This window comes from Bombina bombina, chromosome 3, assembly GCF_027579735.1.
Source record: "Bombina bombina isolate aBomBom1 chromosome 3, aBomBom1.pri, whole genome shotgun sequence".
In the NCBI taxonomy this organism is placed as follows: domain Eukaryota; kingdom Metazoa; phylum Chordata; class Amphibia; order Anura; family Bombinatoridae; genus Bombina; species Bombina bombina.
The window spans coordinates 1,003,947,414-1,003,972,998 of record NC_069501.1 but is presented as its reverse complement, the minus strand read 5'-3'; the positions used below and the strand labels follow the sequence as shown (position 1 = coordinate 1,003,972,998).

The 25,585-nt window shown below is 36.5% G+C and overlaps 1 protein-coding gene across 3 annotated transcripts in view; it reads left to right on the top strand.

Annotated features, from left to right (window-relative positions):
- Window positions 1–25,585, top strand: part of STAT6 (signal transducer and activator of transcription 6) — a 465,172-nt gene that overhangs the window by 203,336 nt on the left and 236,251 nt on the right. For all 3 annotated transcript variants that reach the window (XM_053708174.1, XM_053708172.1, XM_053708173.1), the window contains exon 2: window positions 22,164–22,311. In XM_053708174.1, the coding sequence (XP_053564149.1) occupies window positions 22,187–22,311 (125 nt within the window). In that variant the 5' untranslated portion in view covers window positions 22,164–22,186. The remainder of the gene's footprint in view (window positions 1–22,163; window positions 22,312–25,585) is intronic.

Below are 25,585 nucleotides of genomic sequence, written 5' to 3'. Positions count from 1 at the left end.
TGATCAGTGTGCCGAATCCCCCCCCCCCCCCCGGCACTGCATTATAGCCCTGTTAGCCTAAGCCGTGATGTCTCTCTGTGATTGTTGACAGTTGACTGTCTGTGTTGACATAGTACGCAGCATGAGCATTGTTCACTTCACATTCACACACACACGCACCGCGACGGATGGAGGAGGCCATGCTCAGTCAGTGGAGGACAAGGGAGGAGGAGCTCACTTGCCTTGCGCAGCACACAGCCTGCTAGTGAGTGGCTGACTCTAGCCACCATATCTGAGCCACATGAGGAGGTCGAGGTGTGAGCCCGCTCGCAGTCGCACAGTCGTGAGTCGCAGAGATCATCAGATGACCAGTCCAGCCAGGCACTCACTGGCACTCTGGGGCAGAAGAGACTGTGATTGAAGAAGACAGTCGGACTGTCTGAAGTTGAGAGTGAGTGAGGAGGAGGACTCATTTCGGGCAGCCAGGTTACAGTAGGAAAAATCAGATGAGTCATGTGGCAGACAGGGGCACTGGCACTGATGGGGGGGCGGGGGGTCTCAAGTCGACTAGTGTCTAGACTACTCTACTTTGACCAGTGACCTGACCTGAGGCTGAGGTCGGAAGCCAGGCCTGACACCTGACCTTTAACCTAAAACAATGCATGCCACTATGCCAGTACAGTGTACAGTTCATTAGATTTTCATTCTAAACACAGTCACTCACAGAGTCACAGTCACTCACCAATGTATGTTGCCTCAAAAATCCCTTCATAAATAAACTGGCAGTCTGGCACTGGCAGTTTACACATTCTGTCTTGAATGTCTTCATTATATGTTATGTAACAATAGCAGGACGGACGCTGACGCTGTACTGTATTTTCTCTTAAATGTATGTGTTTGAAATCTATGAGACCACAGTTTCCTTTTTTATATATATTTTTTTCATATAAATCTAATGACACCACGTGTAGTGCTGTGTGCTAGTGTTGTTGAAAGAAAAAAAAAATGGTGCCATTAGATTTATATGAAAATATATATATAAAAAAGGAAACTGGTCTCACTGGTCTGTGACACTGACTGTTATATAACATTAGCTTTGTGTGTTTAGAACTAAATAATAATACAGCCAGGATCCATTCAGGAATTCTTATTAATAAATGATGATTAGTCTGAGTCCCTATAGAGCTATGCATGCCAGTGGTATAGAGATTAAGAGGCTACACCTATAGGAACATCTGTAACAACTGTAGTACATTGTTGGACATTGTTTATGGCAGAAAATGTTTGTGTGTGTGTGTGCATTTGTGTGTGTGTTTCTGTGTATGTATGTGTATGTGTGTGTGTATTTGTGTGTGTGTGTTTCTGTGTATGTATGTGTATGTGTGTGTGTATTTGTGTGTGTGTTTCTGTGTATGTATGTGTATGTGTGTGTGTTTGTATATCTGTGTGTGTGTTTGATTATATGTCTGTGTGTGTCTGTTTCATAGTGTATGTTTGTATGTTTGTGTGTGTGTATGTATATGTGTATAAATGTGTATGTGGTTGTGTGTGTGCAAATATATGTGTGTAAATATTTGTGCATAAATATGTGTAAATATGTATTGTGTAGGTGTAAATGTGTATGTGTGTATCAATATAGGTTTAAATATGTGTGCATGTATGTATAAATGTGTGTGGGTGGGTGTAAATTTGTGTGCATGAGTGTGTCTGTATGTGTGAAAATATGTATGTGTATGAGTATGTATGTATGTGTGTGTGTGTGTGTCTGTGCAGGTAAATTTTGTTACCTGGTATGTTGTGCAGAGCCACCACTTTAGGACATTGTCATGCAGAAATGAACCATTATAGCTATTACACATTACTAGAACATTAATGAAATATACAAAAAAAAAATTGTGGGGGGGGGGGGGGAGGGTGGTTACAAAATGTGTGTTTGCCTGTGTAGCCAAAAATCCTAGCATCGGCCCTGTCCTTGAACAATGCATCCAGAGCTGTACTCATAAGACCGCATCCCAGCCGAATCTTGTAGCGAAGTGAGTGAGACTTTAGCGCTCTCTTCCTGATAGCTATCTGCCATGCCACTCAATATAGACAGTAGTAGAAAAGATCCAGAATGTTGGGCAGGGGGATCTGTGTGCTCAGTGAAGTAAGAGCTGACAGAGGATTTTCCGGGAGTGCTATTAATTTCAAAACGTGCCAGGAACGCAGAAGGTGAGGTAGCTTACTTGAGGAGGTGGCTGTTAAGATGTAGTAAGGTGGTGATCCGATTTTCATTCCAGACCCCTGAACATAGTCCACAAGGATGTCATCAAGTCCTGCTGTGTGGTATTTGTCGGCTGAGGGCTGCCAAAAGGGACAGTCGCAGGGGAGTGAAGATTGCTAGAACCAGAAGAACTGAGATTAAACTGCGCCTCCTGCCATCTGTTAAGTTATGCACGGAGCTGTAATTAAGGGAATTAGTAGAAGCCTCTCCTGTGAATTTTGTTTTGATACATAATCGCCTCTCTAGCAAAGTTTCTTTGATTGCAGACTGCAATGAGTCAAATAATAGTGTGAACATGTCACTCAGAATAGTGATGATGTGCTGTATCTTGTTAAACTTGCGAGTAAATATGGCGGGCTGAGTTCAAAGTCCCACTATAGAGCCCGATGGCTTCAGTAAAATTAATGACTCCTCGGGGGCCAAGAGATTTTAGATCTTGATCCTGTAGATTTCCCAGGCACAATAATTGCCAAGGGAGGTATGGATGTGTCAGGGATTCCTCTCATACTACCTGTCAGTAATCACTGTTCCTTTAATTTTCTGCTCACCTTATCCTCTCCACCCTATTTAAGGTTGCCTCCCACTTCACAAATTGCTTAGTATTGAAGTTATACCTCTGATACACTACAAGCCAACTCCTGCTCTGTACTGAGTTTTCAACAGACGGATCCACGCGACCAGATCAAACTGCCAAAGTGAACGCTGTTCACATTCCTACGATTCAGCATTTGGTAAAATTATATTCTTCTATTAATCCACAGCGATCTCTAACACTTTGTCATCTCTACTGCTCTGTATTTTCTCTGCTCCGGATTACACTGCATCGGCAGTCAGCTGGGATACAACCACGCTCATCCAAGCCACCCGGCTGTGACGTCACACGCCAACTTCAGCACAGTCGGACTGACACAGCGCTCTTTAACCACACTTTGTATCGCACAGCTCTGTCAAACGAATTTGGTGTCCGGTAAGCCCTATACTTCATAATTATTTTGCTGTGGTATCCTGCACCTAAATTCCACTCCTATTGAGATTTTATGATATTTGGACAATATATAACCTTCATATTTTTCTATAAGACTTTATTTTTAATAGGTTCATTTACACCTCATCCGCTTATATTTCTTGCACTAACAATTGATTATTTTTTATAGAAGTTTGTGCTTCATATTTTATTTTTGTTCTGCCCTATATGCCTTATCTGACCTCTGGGGTGTAAACCGATTTCCCTGCTGCATTCCCTCTGCACATGTGGCAGCTATAGGGTAATCCTATTTACACCACCAATATAGAAATCACAGCTTGGTGTTACAAATGAAGATACAACCTCTCATTGTATTCTTCAGTAACTTTCTGCTACATTAATTTAGATTTTATTTTGTCTCGGCAATTGAGGTCTTACCATTGATACTGAAATTAATTTTGTATTCCTCAGATTCGCATACGGGTGTGACAGGATGGTTAGCATTATTTCCACAAATTGTCCTAAAATTTGGAGACTAATATGGAGCAAAACACCTTGAAGCACCACCCACTGGAAGTCCACCGTTCTCATTTGCTTTCAGCGGAATTTAACTTGTGTGTAAATGGCCACAGAAAAACAATATTACTCATGCGCAAATGATAGTGCTCCACTCGTAATCTAGCCCTAATTAAGCTAAACTTCTTTGCTCCATTGGTCACTCCTCACGGAAGTGGCCCTGACGATAAAAGTTATCAAAAACACTTGAATCTTATTCTGACAATTGTGATGCAAATGTCAACAAATAATTGATGATTCTGAATGACAGTTTGGTGTGAATATATAAAATTATGATTTTATGAATTGAATATGTAAAGTTATCATTTTGTCCATCCCTGTGTTTCTCATAATGGTTTAGAATCATCAATGTTTTGGAATATTTTAATTTTTGTTATGCGTCAAAAGTGAAGAAAGCCCCTGCAGCTTGTAAACGGCTCTTTGGCAGAAAAGTGCAGACAAAGTCAGTGCTCGGGGCCATTGTAAGAAACGGGGATCATTGTAAGAAAATATTTAACAACAACAAAACTATAATCAAAACTTACCGGGTGAAAGAGTCTTGATAAAGGTCTCTTTGTGACCGAAACGCGTCGACTGGTAACGCAATTTCATTTTCTATTGATCTAAAAACAATCTACACCATCATATCTTTCTTTTACAGAAGGATCATCCAGGGATTATAACAAAATATTTGCCAAGAAGATAGAATTTTGGGTTGGAAAACGGCTAGCAAGTACTGACACTGCTATTCAGTATAAAACACTTTGAAAATCACCATAACTATTGCTGTTTAGGATTGACAACACTTTAAGGATTATTGTTTTTTCTTAAAGAGACACACTACTTATTACAATTTATTGTTGGATTATTACGTTTTTACTGTTGGACTATTTTTAACGGTTGGACTATTATTTACAGTTATATAAGTTACTATTTAAACACACCACAATGTTTTTGTAAATTTTTGGTTTTTCATTTTTCACAATCTTTGTTCTTATTTCACGTTTTTTGAAGATCAACCTATTTTTTTGACCATTAATATTTTTTGTACACTAATTTTTGTACACTACTTTTTTGATACACATTTTTTACATTGGGATATTGCTGTCACAATATTTTTCACTTGACTATGAGTATGTGTTAAACACACAGTTAAAGGTCTTACTCAGAGCCTTACACATTAGTAACTATTGGCAATATTTAGGAGCATTGCATAAAATTGAGAACATTATTGGTTAGATAATATTATATAACTGACTAATATATTTCACCTATTATGTGTATGTGGTAAACACAAAGTTGATTTTTTGTTGTGAGCCTTATACTTAATTTGGTATTTTTTAGGAATATTTTTTAAGAGCAATGTTTGCACAATTTTAAATGCCATATCTGCTACATAACTATTTGTTTTTACCATTCATTTAGTTATTATTGCTGTATAAATTTGTGTATGTGTATGTGGTAAACACAAAGTTGAATTTATGTTGTGAGCCTTATACTAAATTTGGAATTTTTTAGGAATATTTTTAAGAGCAATGTTTGCACAATTTTAAATGCTATATGTGTTACATAACTATTTGTTTTAACTTTTCATTTAGCTATTATTGTTGTATAAATTTGATTGTTTATACATGGATCCATGTTTTTAACTTATTTGTGTACTCAATAAATTGTTTATTGCAATCGTTTGATAATATTGCATTTGGTCCAGACTTAGCCTTCATATAGTTGGCGCTTTGGTATACCTTATAAGCTTGATGCGGATATACACATAAATTAATTTTATCTTTAAAAATAGTGTTTTGGCTTGCAGACGATTGGTTAAATCTGCTTTAAAAAAGCCACAAGCGCTAAAGCGCAAAAGATCACCATGCACAAATTCAACTATGATATTTTAACTGGGATAATAGCGGGATAACTTTGATTGATGATCTGTGCACAGACTTTTGGTGAGATGGACAGTGAACCGGCAATTGATGGTTTAGAAAATGGGCCACAAAAATTCAATAGTAATAATACAATATTTTGGAAAATACGTAGAAAATACATTATAGCTGAATAATGTTATATAATAATAATCATAAAAACAATTCAAGGAGAAAAAAAAATACATTTACTAATAAAAAATGAGATACTTAAGGCCAGATTACAAGTGGCGTGGTATTTAACGCTTTGTTTAAATTCCCATCGACAGCAGCATTCACCAATCTTGTTCAAACATTCACATGTTTATTAAAATCTCCCAATGGTAGGAAAATCAAGACAACATTTTGGGGACTGTTGCCCTTTATCATGTCATATATATTAAATATTTGTTCACCAGGTTAAGCCATAATGGTTTCAAGAGTTAAATTGTTAAGGGTGTGGCTTATTTTTGCACATGCCTATAAAAGGGACCATATGTTTCATTCAGTGTTACCTGACATGATTAAGGGAAACAGGCCTTAAACGTTGTCTTGGTTTTTGTACCATTGGGACATTCCAATAAACATGCGCATGTTTGAACAAGATTGGTGAGTGCTGCTGTCTATAGGAACTGTAACATTTTTTGTATAAAAAAGGTTTTGGTGCAGAAACCTCAGACAGATTTGCACCACAGCTGACTCACATTGTGTTGGACATTTATTGTTATCATACTATTTAACGCTTTGCTCATGTGCAAAAGTTGAAAGTAAATTGTTTGTGTGCAAGCAAAACCCGCCAGATTCTAGCTTCAGGACTTCGGATATTGTGACTAACTTAACTTCTAAGTTTTTAAAAGGTATTATACTGGATTTCTATATCATTATCTGTGCATATTATTCTTTATAGTAGTGTCTATTACATGCAGTTATATGAAAATGGGTGTATACTGTTCCTTTAATGTGCAAAAGTCCTATTTCTGCTGATGGGAGCTAAATAACGCCAGAGCTAGCCACACAGAAATATAAGCACCATGTAGTCCACACAGTGCAGGGTGATCACGCAGCAGGACTACTGACAGGCTTGCATTTAGTGTATTGTAGAAAGTGTTACTGCCCATTACTAGAGGATCTCATTATCCCTCTAACAGACTGTGCTCCAGCTCCTTCCACCAGCAGCAGCAGTGTTAACTGAAGAGTTTCTGTTCTCTGTCCAGGGGGAACTTAGTTCCACCTGCAAAAATAGTGTTGGAACTCCGTTCCCATGTGTTCCCACTAGACTTGACCCTTGACTTTAACAAAAGTTTACAAAACATTTTGACTTCCAAAATATCCTGTCACTTGGTGCTCTGTTTTAAATATAAAATATCTCTTATAACAGACTTTTTTTTTTCTGTGTAAATACAAGTATAGATACAGCAATAGTGTATGTTGATATTGATATTGTTATGACAAGGCATTCTACATTTTTTTGCCTCCTTGAACCATTTCTGCCCATGTGTATAACAGTGTTTGTTTAAACCCAGATGAAGATTTATCAGCTTACCCTGGTAAAGACAAGCCCAATAAAACAGTGAGCTAACAACTTCTGCAAATGTATTGCAGCAATGCTTTCATCAACTCATGAATTAATAACACATTTAGACAAGGAAATGAAAGTCACCGAAGATTCAATCAGTTTGCATTAGAAGAATTCTGGCTGGACACCTAAATTATATTAATGGAACATAAATGTGCAAAAAGGCTGTGATGTGTTAGGGCATTTAAAGGGATATAAACACATATTTTTTTCCTTTTGTGATTCAGATAGAACATACAATTTTAAACAACTTTCCAATTTACTTCTATTATCAGATTTTATTTGATTTCTTGTTATCCTTTGTTGAAAAGCATGAAGGTAAGTTCAGGAGTGTGCACTGGTCTGCATCACTATATGGCAGCAGTTTTGCAACAATGTTATACATTAGCACTAGATAGCAGCACTATTTCCTGTCATGTAGTGCTTCAGACATGAGCACGCTACCTATCTAGATATCTATTCAACAAAGAAAAACAAGAGAACAAAGTATATTTGATCATAGAAGTAAATTGAAAACTTTTTTTAAAATTGTATTCTCTATCTGAATCATAAAATAAATATTTTAGTTTTACTAGTGCGTGCATTTATCTATGTGTTTAACAACTGAAAATTACAGTTGCAATTAAAGTCAGCACCACAGCAGCAATAAACTAAAATATTGAAAGCTAACTAAGCACATCTGCTGAGCCAATGCCAAATGGCATATGTGTGTAGCCACCAATCAACAGCTAGCTCCTAGTAGTGGATTTCTGTTACTGTGCCTACCTAGATATGTTTTAACAAAAGACACAAAGAGATCAAAGTCAATTTGATAATAGTAGTAAATTGAAAAGTGTTTTTTAAAAAAAAATCACATGCTTTATCTGAAAACATCAACCTTTAATTTTGATTTTCAAGACTCTTTAACCTCTTAATGACCGTAAGGTACCATGTAATTACACAATCCTTAGACACACCATTGACATACTGGGTAGTCACTGGTCCTTAAGGGGTTAAAGGGATATGACACCTCAAAATGATTCAGAAACAGCATTTTAAACAGCTTTAAAATGTATGTCTATTATCAAATTTGCTTCAAGTATCCTTTTTTAAAGGATCAGCTATGCACAACAGGGGAACCAATGACAAAGTCATATGTGTGCAGTCATGAGTTATCTTGCTCCCAGTAGTGCGTTGGTGCTTCTGAGCATACCTAGGTATTCTTTTTTAACAAAGCATATCAAGAGAACGAAGCAAATCACAAAACAGAAGTAAATTGGAAAATTGTTTAACCCCTTAGTGACCAGACTACTTTCCATTTGTTGACCGTCTGGGACCAAGGCTATTTTTGCATTTCTGCGGTGTTTGTGTTTACTGTAATTTTCAAGAGAAGAAAAGTAAAAGCGCTAAGGAAAAAAGACCCTACTAGACTTGTGTGTTCCCCTCAAAGAAAACAATATGTGTCAATTGTGTAAATGAAGTCAAGTGCTAAAAGCACGGGTTAAAAATTGATAATAGGAGTAAATTAGAAAGTTGTTTAAATTTGCATGCTCTATCTGAATCACGAAAGAAAAAATTTGGGTTCAGTGTCCCTTTAAGTACTGACAGAAAGTCTGCCAGTACTAAAATAAATATTTTTTTAAATAAAATGCTGTGTAGGATCCCCCCTTAGCCCCCAACCTCTTTGATCCCCCCAAGAGCTCTCTAACCCTCCCCCCACTAACTGTTTTCCACCATTTAAATGTGTTTTTTCTAAAATAAACCACTATTTTTCTGTAGTGTAGCTGCCCCCCTCCAAACCCTACTCCCTCCCCCTCCCAGACCTATTTTAAAAAATGATTTCCCCCCTCCTCTCCCACCCACAACTGCCACCCACCACCCTCTCCCACCACTTTAAAATTGAAAAATGATACGATCGCGGGTGTGCGCACCCGCAGGTGCGTACGTGCATGTGCACGCCCCCCGTACACACTCCAGCGCGCATCCGACAATCATTTCCTACTGTTGATCAGAAGATTGCCAGCGATGGGCCGCCCATCCACCTCCCTGCAGCTGCTGCTGCCGCCCACCAACGATTGTCACCATCGCTAGCCGATGCAGAGAGGGCCACAGAGTGGCTCTCTCTGCATCGGTGTGCAGAAAAAAAGGTATTGTAGTGATGCCTCAATATCGAGACATCACTGCAGTACCTTAAAAGCTGCTGGAAGCGATCAGGATCGCTTCCAGAGCTTCAAACCCCAGAGGACATGCCAGGCACGTCCTTGGTCATTAAAGGGACACTGTACCCAAATTTTTTCTTTTGTGATTCAGATAGAGCATGACATTTTAAGCAACATTCTAATTTACTCCTATTATCAAATGTTCTTTATTCTCTTGGTATCTTTATTTAAAATGCAAGAATGTAAGTTTAGATGCCGACCCATTTTTGGTGAACAACCTAGGTTGTCCTTGCTGATTGGTGGATAAATTCATCCACCAATCAAAAACTGCTGTCCAGAGTCTGAACCAAGAAAAAAGCTTAGATGCCTTCTTTTTCATATAAAGATAGCAAGAGAACGAAGAAAAATTGATAATTGGAGTAAAATAGAAAGTTGTTTAAAATTACATGCTCTATCTGAATCACGAAAGAAAATTTTTGGGTTCAGTGTCCCTTTAAGTGACCTCCTTGGTCATTAAGGGGTTAAAATTGCATGCTCGATCTGAGTGCAAGATTACAAGTTGCGTGGAAAATCTATTTTTCGCAGTTGCGAAAACACTGTGCACATTATGGCTTTTTCGCATTTGGGATTGTGCAGGTATTACAAGTTGCAAAATAACAATTTGCACGAACGTTAAGCCAAATCGTGTGCGTGTTCACGTATTCCCCCTAAGAAGTTAATGGAGAAGACAAATAGAAAAAAACACACTAAAACCCTAATCTGTTGCAAAAAGCCCTTGATGTATTCGCATTGAAAAATGTACATGAAAATATTTCATATTGTGAAAATGTTTGTAATGAAATATGTTTATTTATTTCTAAATACATATTTCTCTATATAAGATGATTTTTGTACTAATATATCTATTTATTGCGAGATATGTATATGATTATATATATGTCTAGATATCTCGAGATCTATATGCAAATATCCCTCTGAGATATTGTTTAATGTACATAATGTGAAATATTTTCATTATCTCCATAGTTAAACATATGTCAATAGATATAAATCCATGTTTCTCTATGTATGTGTATGTATGTCAATGTAAAATCCCAGCATCAGCTTTTTTTTCTAACACCCGAGATCTCATATCTTTGAGCCCTTATAACTTTTGTGTGCAATATCTTTTTTAAATAATTTTTATTAGACAGTGTTAATATGAGTGTAACTGTACTTTGTAATGTATTTTTGAGGTGGTTTGTGAAACTGTTATGTTGCGGAAAACTATTAACTACAGCTCTTCAAGCACAGAAATGATTGTTGCATAAAAGGCGCAATCGTGATTTTTCAAGAATTGTAATATCTGTGCAATGGAAATTGATTGTGAAAAGACCATATAGTGCGCGGAAAACTCATACCGCGCAACTTGTAATCTTGCGCTTAATCATTAACGTTTTGCTTTCATTTTACTGTCCCTTTAAATTAGACTTTTAAAGGTACTTTTTTGGGGGAGTCATTTTAATTATTTTAATCATTATTAAATTTGTAAATCAAATACATTTTTACATTGTTAAGCATGTTTTTCTATGAAATTAATATATTTGATTTGATAATCTTTGATAACATTTATTAAGCACCTTTGCAATGAGATCATTATATTATTTCAATTTGCTTGCAGTTTAGTTTATTTTTGTTTCATAATCTCCTGCAATTGTCATTAGATCCCCATTTCAACCTACTTAAAAACATTGATTCCATGCTTGGTTGAATTAGTTAAAGGGATAATAATATAAATAAATACATTTTGGCCTATAAGTGCAGCTCAAAAACAGAAGTGCTATTGTGAATTAAAATTTCTCGAGAGCAATCAATAGTGCTTTTATTTTTGTGCTCATATTGCAAGCCAAAGTAATTTTTTATCACTCATGAGTCTAGGGCATGCATCACGTAATAGACTATTGTTGTGCAAAAGATGATGCACCATACAGTTATCAAGTTATTTATTAATAGTATTATTATTAATTTTTGTTGTTTGTCTAATTTACTGAATAGGTACATTCTGTATAAGTACGTCAACGCTCCATGAGAACTTTTAACAGCAATAACATTGGTCCTTTACAAGCTGAAATTAATCTCTGGCCACTTGCTCGCACACACACATGTTTTTTTTTGGGGGGGGGGATTAAACATAAATGGCTTGATTACAAGTGGAGCATAAAATTAGCGCGCACCCACAAACAGGCAAATTTGCCGTTTGTGGGTGCGTGATGATTAACCAGCCATTACAAGTGGCTGGTTATTACTACTGCAAGCTTGCGGTAGCAATTAGCACTTTTGAAAATTAACCAGATATTAGATCTCTTGTTAATTTTCTAAAAGTGCTCTAAATGCCCTCATAATAGAGGGCAGTATAGTTTACTATTTTCTAAGTAAAAAAATAACTGCACTAGGCAGTTTTGGGGCTTTAAAGTTTGTGGGAGTGGGGTGTTTCCATAGACCGCAATGTAAATATTTATGTATATGATTATATACATATATATTTATGTGTTATATGTGCATATTCACATATTAACACATACATATATAGGTATATAATCATATACATATATATATTTAAAAATGCTGCCCATCGCTGTCCTACTTACCTCCTTCGCTGAGCCTATGGAATTTTGCTCTCGTGAGCGCAATGCTTCCTAGCAATGTGAACGCGAGCTAGCGTACACATTGCGATTCACTTGTAATACCAGCGCACATTATCGTACTCTGTTATTACAAAGTGTAGCGCTAATATCCCTTGCAAGTGATATTTAGCTCTCCACTTGTAATCTAGGCCAAAATATTTTTGGAAGGTTCTTAAAAAATGTAAAATATAAATAAAGCAAATTATATATATATTAGCACTATAAAAAAACTGTAAAAATTTAAATGGACATAATGTATTCTCTCTAACCTCTCCAGCATCTACAATATTTACAGTTGTTCTAGTTTCACTAAATATCCACTGTCTCTGTGATCTCTAATGAATCAGGTGCATATTTATAATAAAGATGCTGATGAGACTGTTAGACTGGGGAGAGCTGTTAGTTTTGCCCAATGGAATCAAATCAAAATAAATAAATAAAATAAAAAATCCTGTTTCCTCTATAAAATCTTAATAAACACAAATTATTGTATATACTGCATAAAGTGTAAGTACTCCTGAATAAAAAAAAACATATAAAAACTTTTCAGATGCCACCAAACCACAAAGATAAAGAAATGTATAACTTTATCAATATAGGAAAATCTTAACACGTGGTTGTTCTGTACAATAAAGAAAACAGGAAGGAAAATAGAATATGACTGAACAAAACTTTCTAATAATACTAGAAGCTGATACTTATATTTAACCCCATTCACTACTGTTTAGAACGCTGCCAAAAAATCAACATGCTAAAGAAAGACCAAAGAGAAGGCAAATTAATTGGGCCCCATCTGATATGCAGCGTCGCCCGCAAAAGCCGGCGACGCTGGTTTTTGCGCGGGTTTGGTATCCTATATACAGCGCCTAATATAAATGCGGCAAGTATTTTTCACCCGTCGGACGTAATTTTTTTCCCCATAGACTAACATATAAAACCCGCGCAATTTGGTATCCAAAATCCAGCGCAAGGCCTTACGTGGCGAAAATGGAGAAAACTTACTCTATTTTCCCCTCGCCATAAAATGCAGACGTAGCAGGCCTTTCGCTGAGTATGGGAGCACCGTAACTCCCTAAAATGCCTGCAAAAAAAAACCTAACACCTAACGCATGCGCAATTGTCAACCGCAATCCCCCACCGCAATCCCTAATAAAGTGTATTAACCCCTAAACCGCCGCTCCTGGAGCCCACCGCCACCTACATTATATGTATTTTTTTTGTAATATAGTTTAGTTTATTTAATTGTATTTTATTTTAGCTAATTGTAGTCAATTTATTTAATTAATTTATTGATAGTGTAGTGTTAGGTGTATTTGTAACTTAGGTTAGGATTTATTTTACAGGTAATTTTGTAATTATTTTAACTAGGTAGCTATTAAATAGCTATTGTACCTAGCTAAAATAAATACAAAGTTACCTGTAAAATAAATATAAATCCTAAAATAGCTACAATGTAATTATTAATTATATTGTAGCTATCTTACGGCTAGATTTGGAGTTTTGTCGGTAACGACCCGAAAAACTAACGCCGGCTTTTTTCTGGCCGCACCATAAAAATAACTCTGGTATTGAGAGTCCACATAAAGGCTGCGTTAGGCTCCAAAAAAGGAGCGTAGAGCATTTTTAACGCAGCTTCAACTCTCGATACCAGAGTTGCTTACGCAAGCGGCCAGCCTCAAAAACGTGCTCGTGCACGATTCTCCCATAGGAAACAATGGGGCTGTTTGAGCTGAAAAAAAACCTAACACCTGCAAAAAAGCCGCGTTCAGCTCTTAACGCAGCCCCATTGTTTGCTGTGGGGAAACACTTCCTACGTCTGCACCTAACACCCTAACATTTTCCCCCGAGTCTAAACACCCCTAACCTTACACTTATTAACCCCTAATCTGCCGTCCCCGCTATCGCTGACCCCTGCATATTATTATTAACCCCTAATCTGCCGCTCCGTAAACCGCCGCTACTTACATTATCCCTATGTATCCCTAATCTGCTGCCCTAACATCGCCGACCCCTATATTATATTTATTAACCCCTAATCTGCCGCCCACAACGTCGCCTCCACCTAACTACACTTATTAACCCCTAATCTACCGAGCGGACCTGAGTGCTACTATAATAAAGTTATTAACCCCTAATCCGCCTCACTAACCCTATAATAAATAGTATTAACCCCTAATCTGCCCTCCCTAACATCACCGACACCTAACTTCAATTATTAACCCCTAATCTGCCGACCGGAGCTCACCGCTATTCTAATAAATGTATTAACCCCTAAAGCTAAGTCTAACCCTAACACTAACACCCCCCTAAGTTAAATATAATTTACATCTAACGAAATTAATTAACTCTTATTAAATAAATTATTCCTATTTAAAGATAAATACTTACCTGTAAAATAAATCCTAATATAGCTACAATATAAATTATAATTATATTATAGCTATTTTAGGATTTATATTTATTTTACAGGTAACTTTGTATTTATTTTAACCAGGTACAATAGCTATTAAATAGTTAAGAACTATTTAATAGCTAAAATAGTTAAAATAATTACAAATTTACCTGTAAAAGAAATCCTAACCTAAGTTACAATTAAACCTAACACTACACTATCAATAAATTAATTAAATAAACTACCTACAATTACCTACAATTAACCTAACACTACACTATCAATAAATTAATTAAATACAATTAAATAAACTAGCTAAAGTACAAAAAATAAAAAAGAACTAAGTTACAAAAAATAAAAAAATATTTACAAACATAAGAAAAATATTACAACAATTTTAAACTAATTACACCTACTCTAAGCCCCCTAATAAAATAACAAAGACCCCCAAAATAACAAAATGCCCTACCCTATTCTAAATTACTACATTTCAAAGCTCTTTTACCTTACCAGCCCTGAACAGGGCCCTTTGCGGGGCATGCCCCAAGAAATTCAGCTCTTTTGCCTGTAAAAAAAAACATACAATACCCCCCCCCCAACATTACAACCCACCACCCACATACCCCTAATCTAACCCAAACCCCCCTTAAATAAACCTAACACTAAGCCCCTGAAGATCTTCCTACCTTGTCTTCACCCTACCAGGTTCACCGATCCGTCCTGAAGAGCTCCTCCGATGTCCTAATCCAAGCCCAAGCGGGGGGCTGAAGAGGTCCATGATCCGGCTGAAGTCTTCATCCAAGCGGGAGCTGAAGAGGTCCATGATCCGGATGAAGTCTTCGAACAACGGCATCTTCAATCTTCTTTCTTCCGGATCCATCTTGCAGACCTCCGACGAGGAACATCCTCTTCTCCCGACGCCTACTAGCCGAATGACGGTTCCTTTAAGGGACGTCATCCAAGATGGCGTCCCTCGAATTCCGATTGGCTGATAGGATTCTATCAGCCAATCGGAATTAAGGTAGGAATATTCTGATTGGCTGATGGAATCAGCCAATCAGAATCAAGTTCAATCCGATTGGCTGATTCGATCAGCCAATCAGATTGAGCTTGCATTCTATTGGCTGTTCCGATCAGCCAATAGAATGCGAGCTCAATCTGATTGGCTGATTGGATCAGCCAATCGGATTGATCTTGATTCTGATTGGCTGATTCCATCAGCCAATCAGAATATTCCTACCTTAATTCCGATTGGCTGATAGAATCCTATCAGCCAATCGGAATTCGAGGGACGCCATCTTGGATGACGTCCCTTAAAGGAACCGTCATTCGGCTAGTAGGCGTCGGGAGAAGAGGATGTTCCACATCGGAGGTCTGCAAGATGGATCCGGAAGAAAGAAGATTGAAGATGCCGTTGATAGAAGACTTCATCCGGATCATGGACCTCTTCAGCTCCCGCTTGGATGAAGACTTCAGCCGGATCATGGACCTCTTCAGCTCCCGCTTGGATGAAGACTTCAGCTGGATCATGGACCTCTTCAGCCCCCCCGCTTGGGCTTGGATTAGGACATCGGAGGAGCTCTTCAGGACGGATCGGTGAACCTGGTAAGGTGAAGACAAGGTAGGAAGATCTTCAGGGGCTTAGTGTTAGGTTTATTTAAGGGGGGTTTGGGTTAGATTAGGGGTATGTGGGTGGTGGGTTGTAATGTTGGGGGGGGGTAGTGTATGTTTTTTTTACAGGCAAAAGAGCTGAATTTCTTGGGGCATGCCCCGCAAAGGGCCCTGTTCAGGGCTGGTAAGGTAAAAGAGCTTTGAAATGTAGTCATTTAGAATAGGGTAGGGCATTTTGTTATTTTGGGGGTCTTTGTTATTTTATTAGGGGGCTTAGAGTAGGTGTAATTAGTTTAAAATTGTTGTAATATTTTTCTTATGTTTGTAAATATTTTTTTATTTTTTGTAACTTAGTTCTTTTTTATTTTTTGTACTTTAGTTAGTTTATTTAATTGTATTTATTTGTAGGAATTGTATTTAATTAATTTATTGATAGTGTAGTGTTAGGTTAATTGTAGGTAATTGTAGGTATTTTATTTAATTAATTTAATGATAGTGTAGTGTTAGGTTTAATTGTAACTTAGGTTAGGATTTATTTTACAGGTAATTTTGTTATTATTTTAACTAGGTAACTATTAAATAGTTCTTAACTATTTAATAGCTATTGTACCTGGTTAAAATAATTACAAAGTTGCCTGTAAAATAAATATTAATCCTAAAATAGCTACAATATAATTATAATTTATATTGTAGCTATATTAGGGTTTATTTTACAGGTATTTAGCTTTAAATAGGAATAATTTATTTAATAAGAGTTAATTAATTTCGTTAGATTTAAATTATATTTAATTTAGGGGGGTGTTAGTGTTAGACTTAGCTTTAGGGGTTAATACATTTTTTTGAATAGCGGTGAGCTCCGGTCGGCAGATTAGGGGTTAATAATTGAAGTTAGGTGTCGGCGATGTTAGTAAGGGCAGATTAGGGGTTAATACTATTTATTATAGGGTTAGTGAGGCGGATTAGGGGTTAATAACTTTATTATAGTAGCGGTGCGGTCCGCTCGGCAGATTAGGGGTTAATAAGTGTAGGCAGGTGGAGGCGACGTTGAGGGGGGCAGACTAGGGGTTAATAAATATAATATAGGGGTCGGCGGTGTTAGGGGCAGCAGATTAGGGGTACATAGCTATAATGTAGGTGGCGGCGCTTTGCGGTCGGCAGATTAGGGGTTAATTATTGTAGGTAGCTGGCGGCGACGTTGTGGGGTGCAGATTAGGGTTTAATAAATATAATACAGGGGTCGGCGGTGTTAGGGGCAGCAGATTAGGGGTACATAAGTATAACGTAGGTGGCGGTCGGCAGATTAGGGGTTAAAAAATTTTATTTGAGTGTCGGCGATGTGGGGGGACCTCGGTTTAGGGGTACATAGGTAGTTTATGGGTCTTAGTGTACTTTAGAGCACAGTAGTTAAGAGCTTTATAAACCGGCGTTAGCCCAGAAAGCTCTTAACTACTGACTTTTTTCCTGCGGCTGGAGTTTTGTCGTTAGATGTCTAACGCTCACTTCAGAAACGACTCTAAATACCGGAGTTAGAAAGATCCCATTGAAAAGATAGGATACGCAATTGACGTAAGGGGATCTGCGGTATGGAAAAGTCGCGGATGAAAAGTGAGCATTAGACCCTATTTTGAGTGACTCCAAATACCGGCGGTAGCCTAAAACCAGCGTTAGGAGCCTCTAACGCTGGTTTTCACGGCTACCGCCAAACTCTAAATCTAGGTCTTAGGGTTTATTTTAAAGGTAAGTATTTAGTTTTAAATAGGAATAATTTAGTTAATAATATTGATATTATTTATATTTATTTAAATAATAATTAAGTTAGGGGGTGTTAGGGTTAGACTTAGGTTTAGGGGGTAATACATTTAATGTAGGTGGCGGCGGTGTAGGGGGGTCAGATTAGAGGTTAATATATTTAATGTAGGTGGCGGCGGTGTAGGGGGGTCAGATTAGGGGTTAATAAATTTAATGTAGGTGGCGGCGGTGTAGGGGGGTCAGATTAGGGGTTAATAAATTTAATGTAGGTGGCGGCGGTGTAGGGGGGTCAGATTAGGGGTTAATAAATTTAATGTAGGTGGCGGCGGGGTCCAGGTGCGGCAGTTTAGGGGTTAATACATATAATGTAGGTAGCGGTGGGCTCCGGAAGCGGCGGTTTAGGGGTTAATACTAGTATAAGTTTATTGCAGTATGGGATATGGTGGTTTAGGGGTTAATAATTAGGTTTATTGCATTGTGAGGGGTTGTCGGTCTAGGGGTTAATACATTTATTATTAGGAGTGAGAGGGTTGATTGCGGATATAGGGGTATACGTGTCGGGCTGATTTTTAGGAGGTATGTTAGACAGTTATAGGAGATTTAATATTTAAGTTAGTTTTTTTAGGCGCAGGCAGTTTCTAAAGTGCTGTAAGTCACTGGCGACTCCAGAAATTTGTAGTTACGCTCATTACTGGACGTTAGTTTGTCCGACTTACGGCACTTTAGCAACTGCCGGCGGGGTATATGTAATACCCCGATGTGCGAGGTGAAACTACGAGCGGCACAGGTTCCCTCGCTTGCGCCGAAAACTACGCCGTATATCGGATCGCGCCCTTGATCTTTATATATTTTAACCCATTAGAAGATCTGCTATTTAAATTGAGGTTTCCAGAGACCTTCATGTAAACAAAATATGTGCAGCTAAAGCAAAAGTGAAACATAGATGCTAATTAATTAATTAATTAATCATATGATTCAGTGTTGAAGATGAGGGCTTCAATGCAGCTTTCTTACTTCACCAAAATAATCAATTTATGATGTATACAAATTATTCAATTTAAATTTTGTTCAAGTGTCACAATTTAAAAGTGTTATTTATTTATATTTTTTATTATTAAAAAGCTGCGGATTTTAACATGTGAACTGAGCATGTGCAAAACTTAACAAGGAAAAGGGTAAGCAGATGAACAGCCAAGATATGCTATGTCATTTACCACTGTTCCTGCATGTCGGCATCTTACATTTCATCATTAATGACATGACACTTTTTGATTGGCTGGTCAGGAGCGTCATTAATCATCGCCGTTTAGCACTATTCTTTGCAATACTGGTGACATTCGGTCAGACCCTTACTGGAGTCCTTGGTGAGCTTTTACTGCTTAATTGCAAACTTCTTCTGCTAACCTGTTGCTGATATTGTTTGGATTGACTTTGCCTTTTGCCTAAGCCCTGTTATACTCTGCCTTTAAATTTAAAGGGACAATGTACTGTAAAATGTGTGTCTCCTTAATGTGTTAGACTTGTTATATCAGCTGCAGTGTTTAAAATATATGGGAGCTAGCACCTTTAGGTATAATTTTGTATATGCAATAGCTGTTTCTGCTAATTGAAACCACAACCCAATGAAATGGGTTGAAGTGGCAGGGATAGCAGACCTCTAATTAGCTACATAAGTCACCCTTATCTTTTTTTATTACTGTTTACTGAAAGGCTAATACTTAGGGGCCTGATGATCTAAAGCACTCAGCTGAGGTGAGATGATATAAAATGACCCTCCAGTACTGCAAGATACCTAGTAAAATTCTTAAAAGGCAGAATTTGCTATACTTCTCCAAGGGGCATTCCCTGCATTTCTGTATGTGGAGGAGAGACAAGCCCAGTGCAATATAGCACTGCATAACATGACAGTTCTGCTGCATTTACACTTTCTGCTTTGTATTTTATATTTCTTTACACTTCAAACTAAGTTTTATTGCATTTAAACTTTGCAGTTTCTATTTTGTATTGTTAAGATTGTAATTTTACTCATTCGGATTATGCTTTGACAGTTTTTGTGTAACTTTAATAAGTTTGGATTATACTTTGTATATGTATGTGTACCTTTTTTAAATTACATTGCACTTTGTATTTCATCTATTTAAACTGAAAAACTGACAGCTTCAGTTTTCCAGAAAGCTTTATTATTTTCTATAGGCTTAATAAGCAAAGATTCTCTGGTTTGCAAAGAAATTATAGTGCAGAATTCACAGGGGCTGAACTTACTGAATTCTATAAGAAAAAAAGTGTGGAACCTGAAAGTCCCAGAGAGATGAGCGATGCATTCCATATAAAGTAAAGAGGCTCTCTGGTATACAGAATTGTTCACTAGAGAGAGCAGGCGGACAGACATCGCCAGAAATCAACCCAATCGAGTACGATCAGGTTGATTGACACCCCCTGCTGGCGGCCGATTGGCCGCGATTCTGCAGGGGGTGGCGTTGCACCAGCAGCTCTTGTGAGCTGCTGGTGCAATGCTGAATACAGCGAGCGTATTGCTCGCCGTATTCAGCGAGGTCTGGCGGATCAGGTCCGCCAGACCTTGATAAATATGCCCCAAAGTCTCAGTTTGCGGCAAATACAAATCAAACTATATTTTCACAACAATTTAACTTGCTTTTGCATATAGTTTATTATATATTACGTTCCTGTCAGTTAAATAAGTGTATTGTGAATTTTGAGCATACAGCTAGTCAGATAATTTAGTGAGACCAGCTTTTTTAAAATGCTTACAGCATTTCACAATAATTGTGAGAGAGTTTCAGAAATACCCTCGGAACTCCCCTGTCCATCCCACTTTCTGAAGCTATGTTTTATGTTACAATAGACAAAATACAAGTTATAAAAGATACTCAGAAATATACAAAATATGATCCTACTTTGTAAAAGTAACACAGAAACTGTCAAAACATAATCAGGATTTGTAAAATCACTGCTGGATCTTAATCTAAATATAAATGTATTAAAATATAAATCAGAAAGGACCAAATCTGAAGTTTAAAGTGAAATAATTTACAGTAGTAGTACAAAGTGTAAGTGTAACAAAACTCTCATATCATGCAGTGCTATATTGCACTGAGCTTGTCTCTCCTTCTCATACAAAAATGAGAGATATTGTGCAGTGATGGAAAGTTCCACCCTTCTTCTTTGAGCATTCAGGAAGTTCAGCCCCTGTAAATTTCTCTCCAAGCCGGAGAATGTTTAACCTTTTAAAGATAGAATGTTTAACCTTTTTAAGAAGTTAGGATGTTCAATGCCGTCCTAACTGTACTGGGCCTAGCAATTTGGCTGTCCTGAAGCCAAAGGCCCTTATTGCTGGGATCAGGTCATGGTGGGCATGCCTAGCTTTGTAGACTCGCCCCTCTGACCCGATCCCATCATTTAAATCTCGCAATCGCATGTGTACACAAATTTAATCTGACACAAAAGGGTTAATCTTCAGGACCTTATAGAGAACAATGGAAATTTAACATTTTAGTACATCTCTGTCACAGCCCCCCACTGGTAGCCTTGTCTTATCTAAACCTTATTGTTTACATGGTTTTTTTTGTAACCAGAACTTAAGTTCAAAAATCTTTGGTATAGGTGGGGAAACAATAGGCAAAATCAGCTAATTCACATGAGAAAATAAACCTGAGGATGCTATTTGTAAGCAATGTAATACACTCCAGGCGATAAAATTGATAAATGGGAACACATTACAGGGGAGAAAATATAAGAATGCACTGTCCCTTTAAAGACTGATTACCTCTCACTGATTTTGCCTGAGCTGACCCTACCTTTTGCCTCATTCCTATTGTACTCTGCCCTGCTACTCCTTCACCCTTCAGTACCATAGTCTCTGTTTGAGCACCCACCATCTAGCTAATGGTAGGTTACATTCTGAAGGAATACATGGGTTCTTGGTTGGTCTCTACTATAGCCCTCCTAGGCACCTGTATCAACTTCTAGAGTGGCAAACACTTCATAGAGTAAGGGAGAGTAATTGTCCAGTATTGACCCTAAAGAATTAAGATAAGCGGATTTAGGTTAGTGCACTTGCATATTCATTATATACATGTTTAATGTTCAAGGTCCTGTGGTGGCTTATTGTCTGTTTTGAAATGCTGAGCATCTGTATTAGATCTCTTCTTTAAATTATTTCATACCCATTTTAAAACTTTGCAAATTAGTCTAACATTACATCCAATTCACCAAAATAAGGCTTAGCATTACAGTAGGAATGGAAGGGCCTCACATTCATCTGGTGTTTTTTGTTATTGAAGATGCTGATGTTGAACTGAAGTGGACTTAAAACAAATAACATTGTCTCTTTTCTCTTTTTCTCTTTTAGAAACCACTTTTTTTTTGCTAAAAATGTCCAGAGTGTCGGTGTGGAGTCAAGTTTGCAATATGGCTCCGGAAGTGTTTGAAAATGTATATGGTGAATTTCCCCAGAGGGTGCGTCATTTACTGGGTGATAGGTTGGAGAATGAACCATGGTGAGTAATGCTGAAAATAAATTTGATAATGATAATATTAACCCTTTGAGTGCTAATCCTGATTTAAGGGTATTTTTAATTATAATTTTTTTATTTTATTTTACTTTTGTATTTTTTTTTCCAGATCCTCAAGACTTACACCATTGGGGAGGTTAGAATAATGCCTTTCCAACGGTGGGTCTTGGGGGTCTGTAGCTGCTTAGATGCCTGAGATACAGTCTTCTAAGCAGCATGCCCCCTTTCCCTATACTTTGTATTGTAAATTTTTAATAAAGTTGCGCAGTGACATCATCGCATCATTGCTCATGACGTTACCGAGCAAAGTGTGAACCCCCGGCAATGCCTGTCACTATACAGGCCCGATCGCCGGGGTAGGAGCGGATGGGAGCCCCCAGATCTCCCTCAAGGTGGGAGAGTGCTAGCAACGGCTCTGAGCCGTTGTTAGCACTCAAAGGGTTAAAATAATGTTGATGAATAAGATGGAATATATTTAATAAACCATATACTTAAAAAGCAATAAAAAAGGACAGCAACTAAATATATTAACCATTTTTATGGATAAATATATTGTTAAGTAAAAGCTTTTGTTATTACCCAGTACTTTACATGGGAACTTTAAGGGCTAGATTACAGGTGTCGCAGAATTTTTTTGTATTTTTTTTTTTTTGCGTAGGCGAAAACTTTACTAGGATTTTCATTTTTGCACGTGCATGGAGAAAAAAAAGTGGAAAAAACCTAACACAAGTCAATGGAAAAAAATATTTACAGTAAATACATAGTTAAAATCTTTATTAAATATGAATATTGTAGAAATATGTTTTTAATGTTTTATCTGCTTAATGGCAAAGGGATATAATGTACTTATATATATATATATATATATATATATATATATATATATATATATATATATATGTTTATATGTGTACAAATATATTAATGTTTTTATATGTGTATATATAACTGTAAATACATATATACACATATTAATACATATATTTATATATATTGCATTAAGTGAATACTGTGTTTTCATATATAAAAGATTATATTTTTGTGAATTTTTAAACCATTTATGTGCATTTATTTGTTGGTGCATTAAATAAGTAAAAAACTATTAATTTTAAAAAGATCTGATTTGGTTAGTTAAAACCAACAAATAGTTGTTAATCATTTAAGAAGTGTTTATCTTTTTAGATGGATGATAAGGAGAGCTGAAATCGAATAAACCGCTAAAGCTAGAGTGGACATGATTCAGATGAATTTATATAGAAAGATATCAATACAAAATCTAATAATCCTAAGTCTATACCTGGTGACTAAGGTTAACAAAGAAAATCATCTTTTATAGAAAAATATTTTTTTATTTTTTATTTGATATTGTTATTTATAACCTGGTTATACATTGAATATAAAATTTTGTAGAGTTGGCTTCCTTTGTTTCTTATTTCTTATGTAAATCTTGATCTAAATTGATAGAAAAAAAGGAGAAAGAAATATAAGTTATTATATCCAAAGCTCTGGTTAAAGGAACAAAAATAGATTGTAATCTTTGTTCAATCCTTTGGGGTACATACTATCTAATTTATTAATCCATGTAACTTCCCTTTGTTTTAATTTATTAATCCTATTCTGACCCCTTCTTTGTATTGGAACCTGTTCTAATATTTGATAGCGTAATTGATTTACATTATGATTTTTTTCTTTAAAGTGTGCAGAGACTGGTAAATCTAACATGCCTTTACGTATGGTATATTTATGTTGAGCAAGTCTATACTTTATTTTCTGACTTGTTTCCCCTATATAAATTAGTCCACATGGGCATTTTAATAAATATATCACATGATCAGTTTGACAAGTATATAGCGCATTTATATTATACCGTCTTCCTGTATAAGGGTGCGTCACCTTATCTCCTCTTATAACACTATTACAGTGTGAACAATTGTAGCATGGAAAGGTGCCTTTTTTACTTGAAGTTAACATTTTAGTTTTTCTACTACCTATGTCTGTTTTGACTAAATTGTCATATAGATTCCTAGGACGTTTATAGGACAATAACAGGGGATTTTGAAACTCTTTAATGTCTTTATAACTATTTTTAAGGATGTACCAATGTTTTTTAATGACTCCTTTTGTAATGTTTTCTGTTTCTTAGTTAATAATTCGTTACGTTCAATACTGTTGATCTTTAGTAATTCATTATCTAATATTTGTTGTGGATATCCCCTTTGGGTACATTTTTTACTCATTTCCTGAAGTCTCATATCACAAGATTTTTTGTCACTTACAATTCGTTTTACCCATATATACTTTGATTTTGGCAAAGATTTAATAGTACTTGCCGGATGACAAGTGTTATATGACAATAGCATATTTTTATCAGTTTCTTTTACAAAAATATCTGTTTTAAATGTGTTGTCTTCTACATAAATTGTAACATCAAGAAAAATAATCTGTTTATGGTTATCTTGCATTGTAAATTCGATATTCTCCATGTTGTCATTAATTTGTGAAAGAAACAAATTCAAAGTTAACTTATCTGCCAACCACACCATAAAGACATTGTCTATATAGCGCCGCCATACGCTGGCATATTTTTTAAAAAGTTCATTTGAATATATATGTTTTTGCTCATACATTCCCATGTATAGTCCAGCGTATTCTGGCGCCATATTGGCACCCATAGCGGTGCCTCTTTTCTGTCTGTAAAAGACGTCACCAAACAGAAAGTAATTGTTATACAAAACTAGAGTTAATAATTCAATAATGAATTCAATTTGTAAGTCAGAATAAATATTTTCTGTTATCAAGGCTTGCCTAGCTGATTTTATCCCACCCAAATGAGGAATACAGGTGTATAAATTTTTTACATCTAATGTAACCAATATGGGATGCACATTGGTTTGGTATGAGAACATATTTAATTTATTGAGGAAATCAGTTGAGTCCTCTATATATGATAGTAACTTGGATACTATAGGTTTTAAAATGCGATCTAAAAAAGTGGCTACATTTGAAAGGACAGAGTCAATACTGGCGACTATGGGGGCGACCAGGAGGGTTATGAATATTTTTATGGATTTTCGGTAATACATAGATGAGAGGAGTGATACATTCTTTTCTGATAAAATATTTTTGCAATTGATGATCAATAATTTTATTATCTAAGGCTTTTTTGACAATATTTGTAAGTTCTAATTTTATTTGTTTAAGTGGATTTTCTTCCAATTTTTCATAGACTTAATTATCCCTTAATTGTTTGTTAATTTCT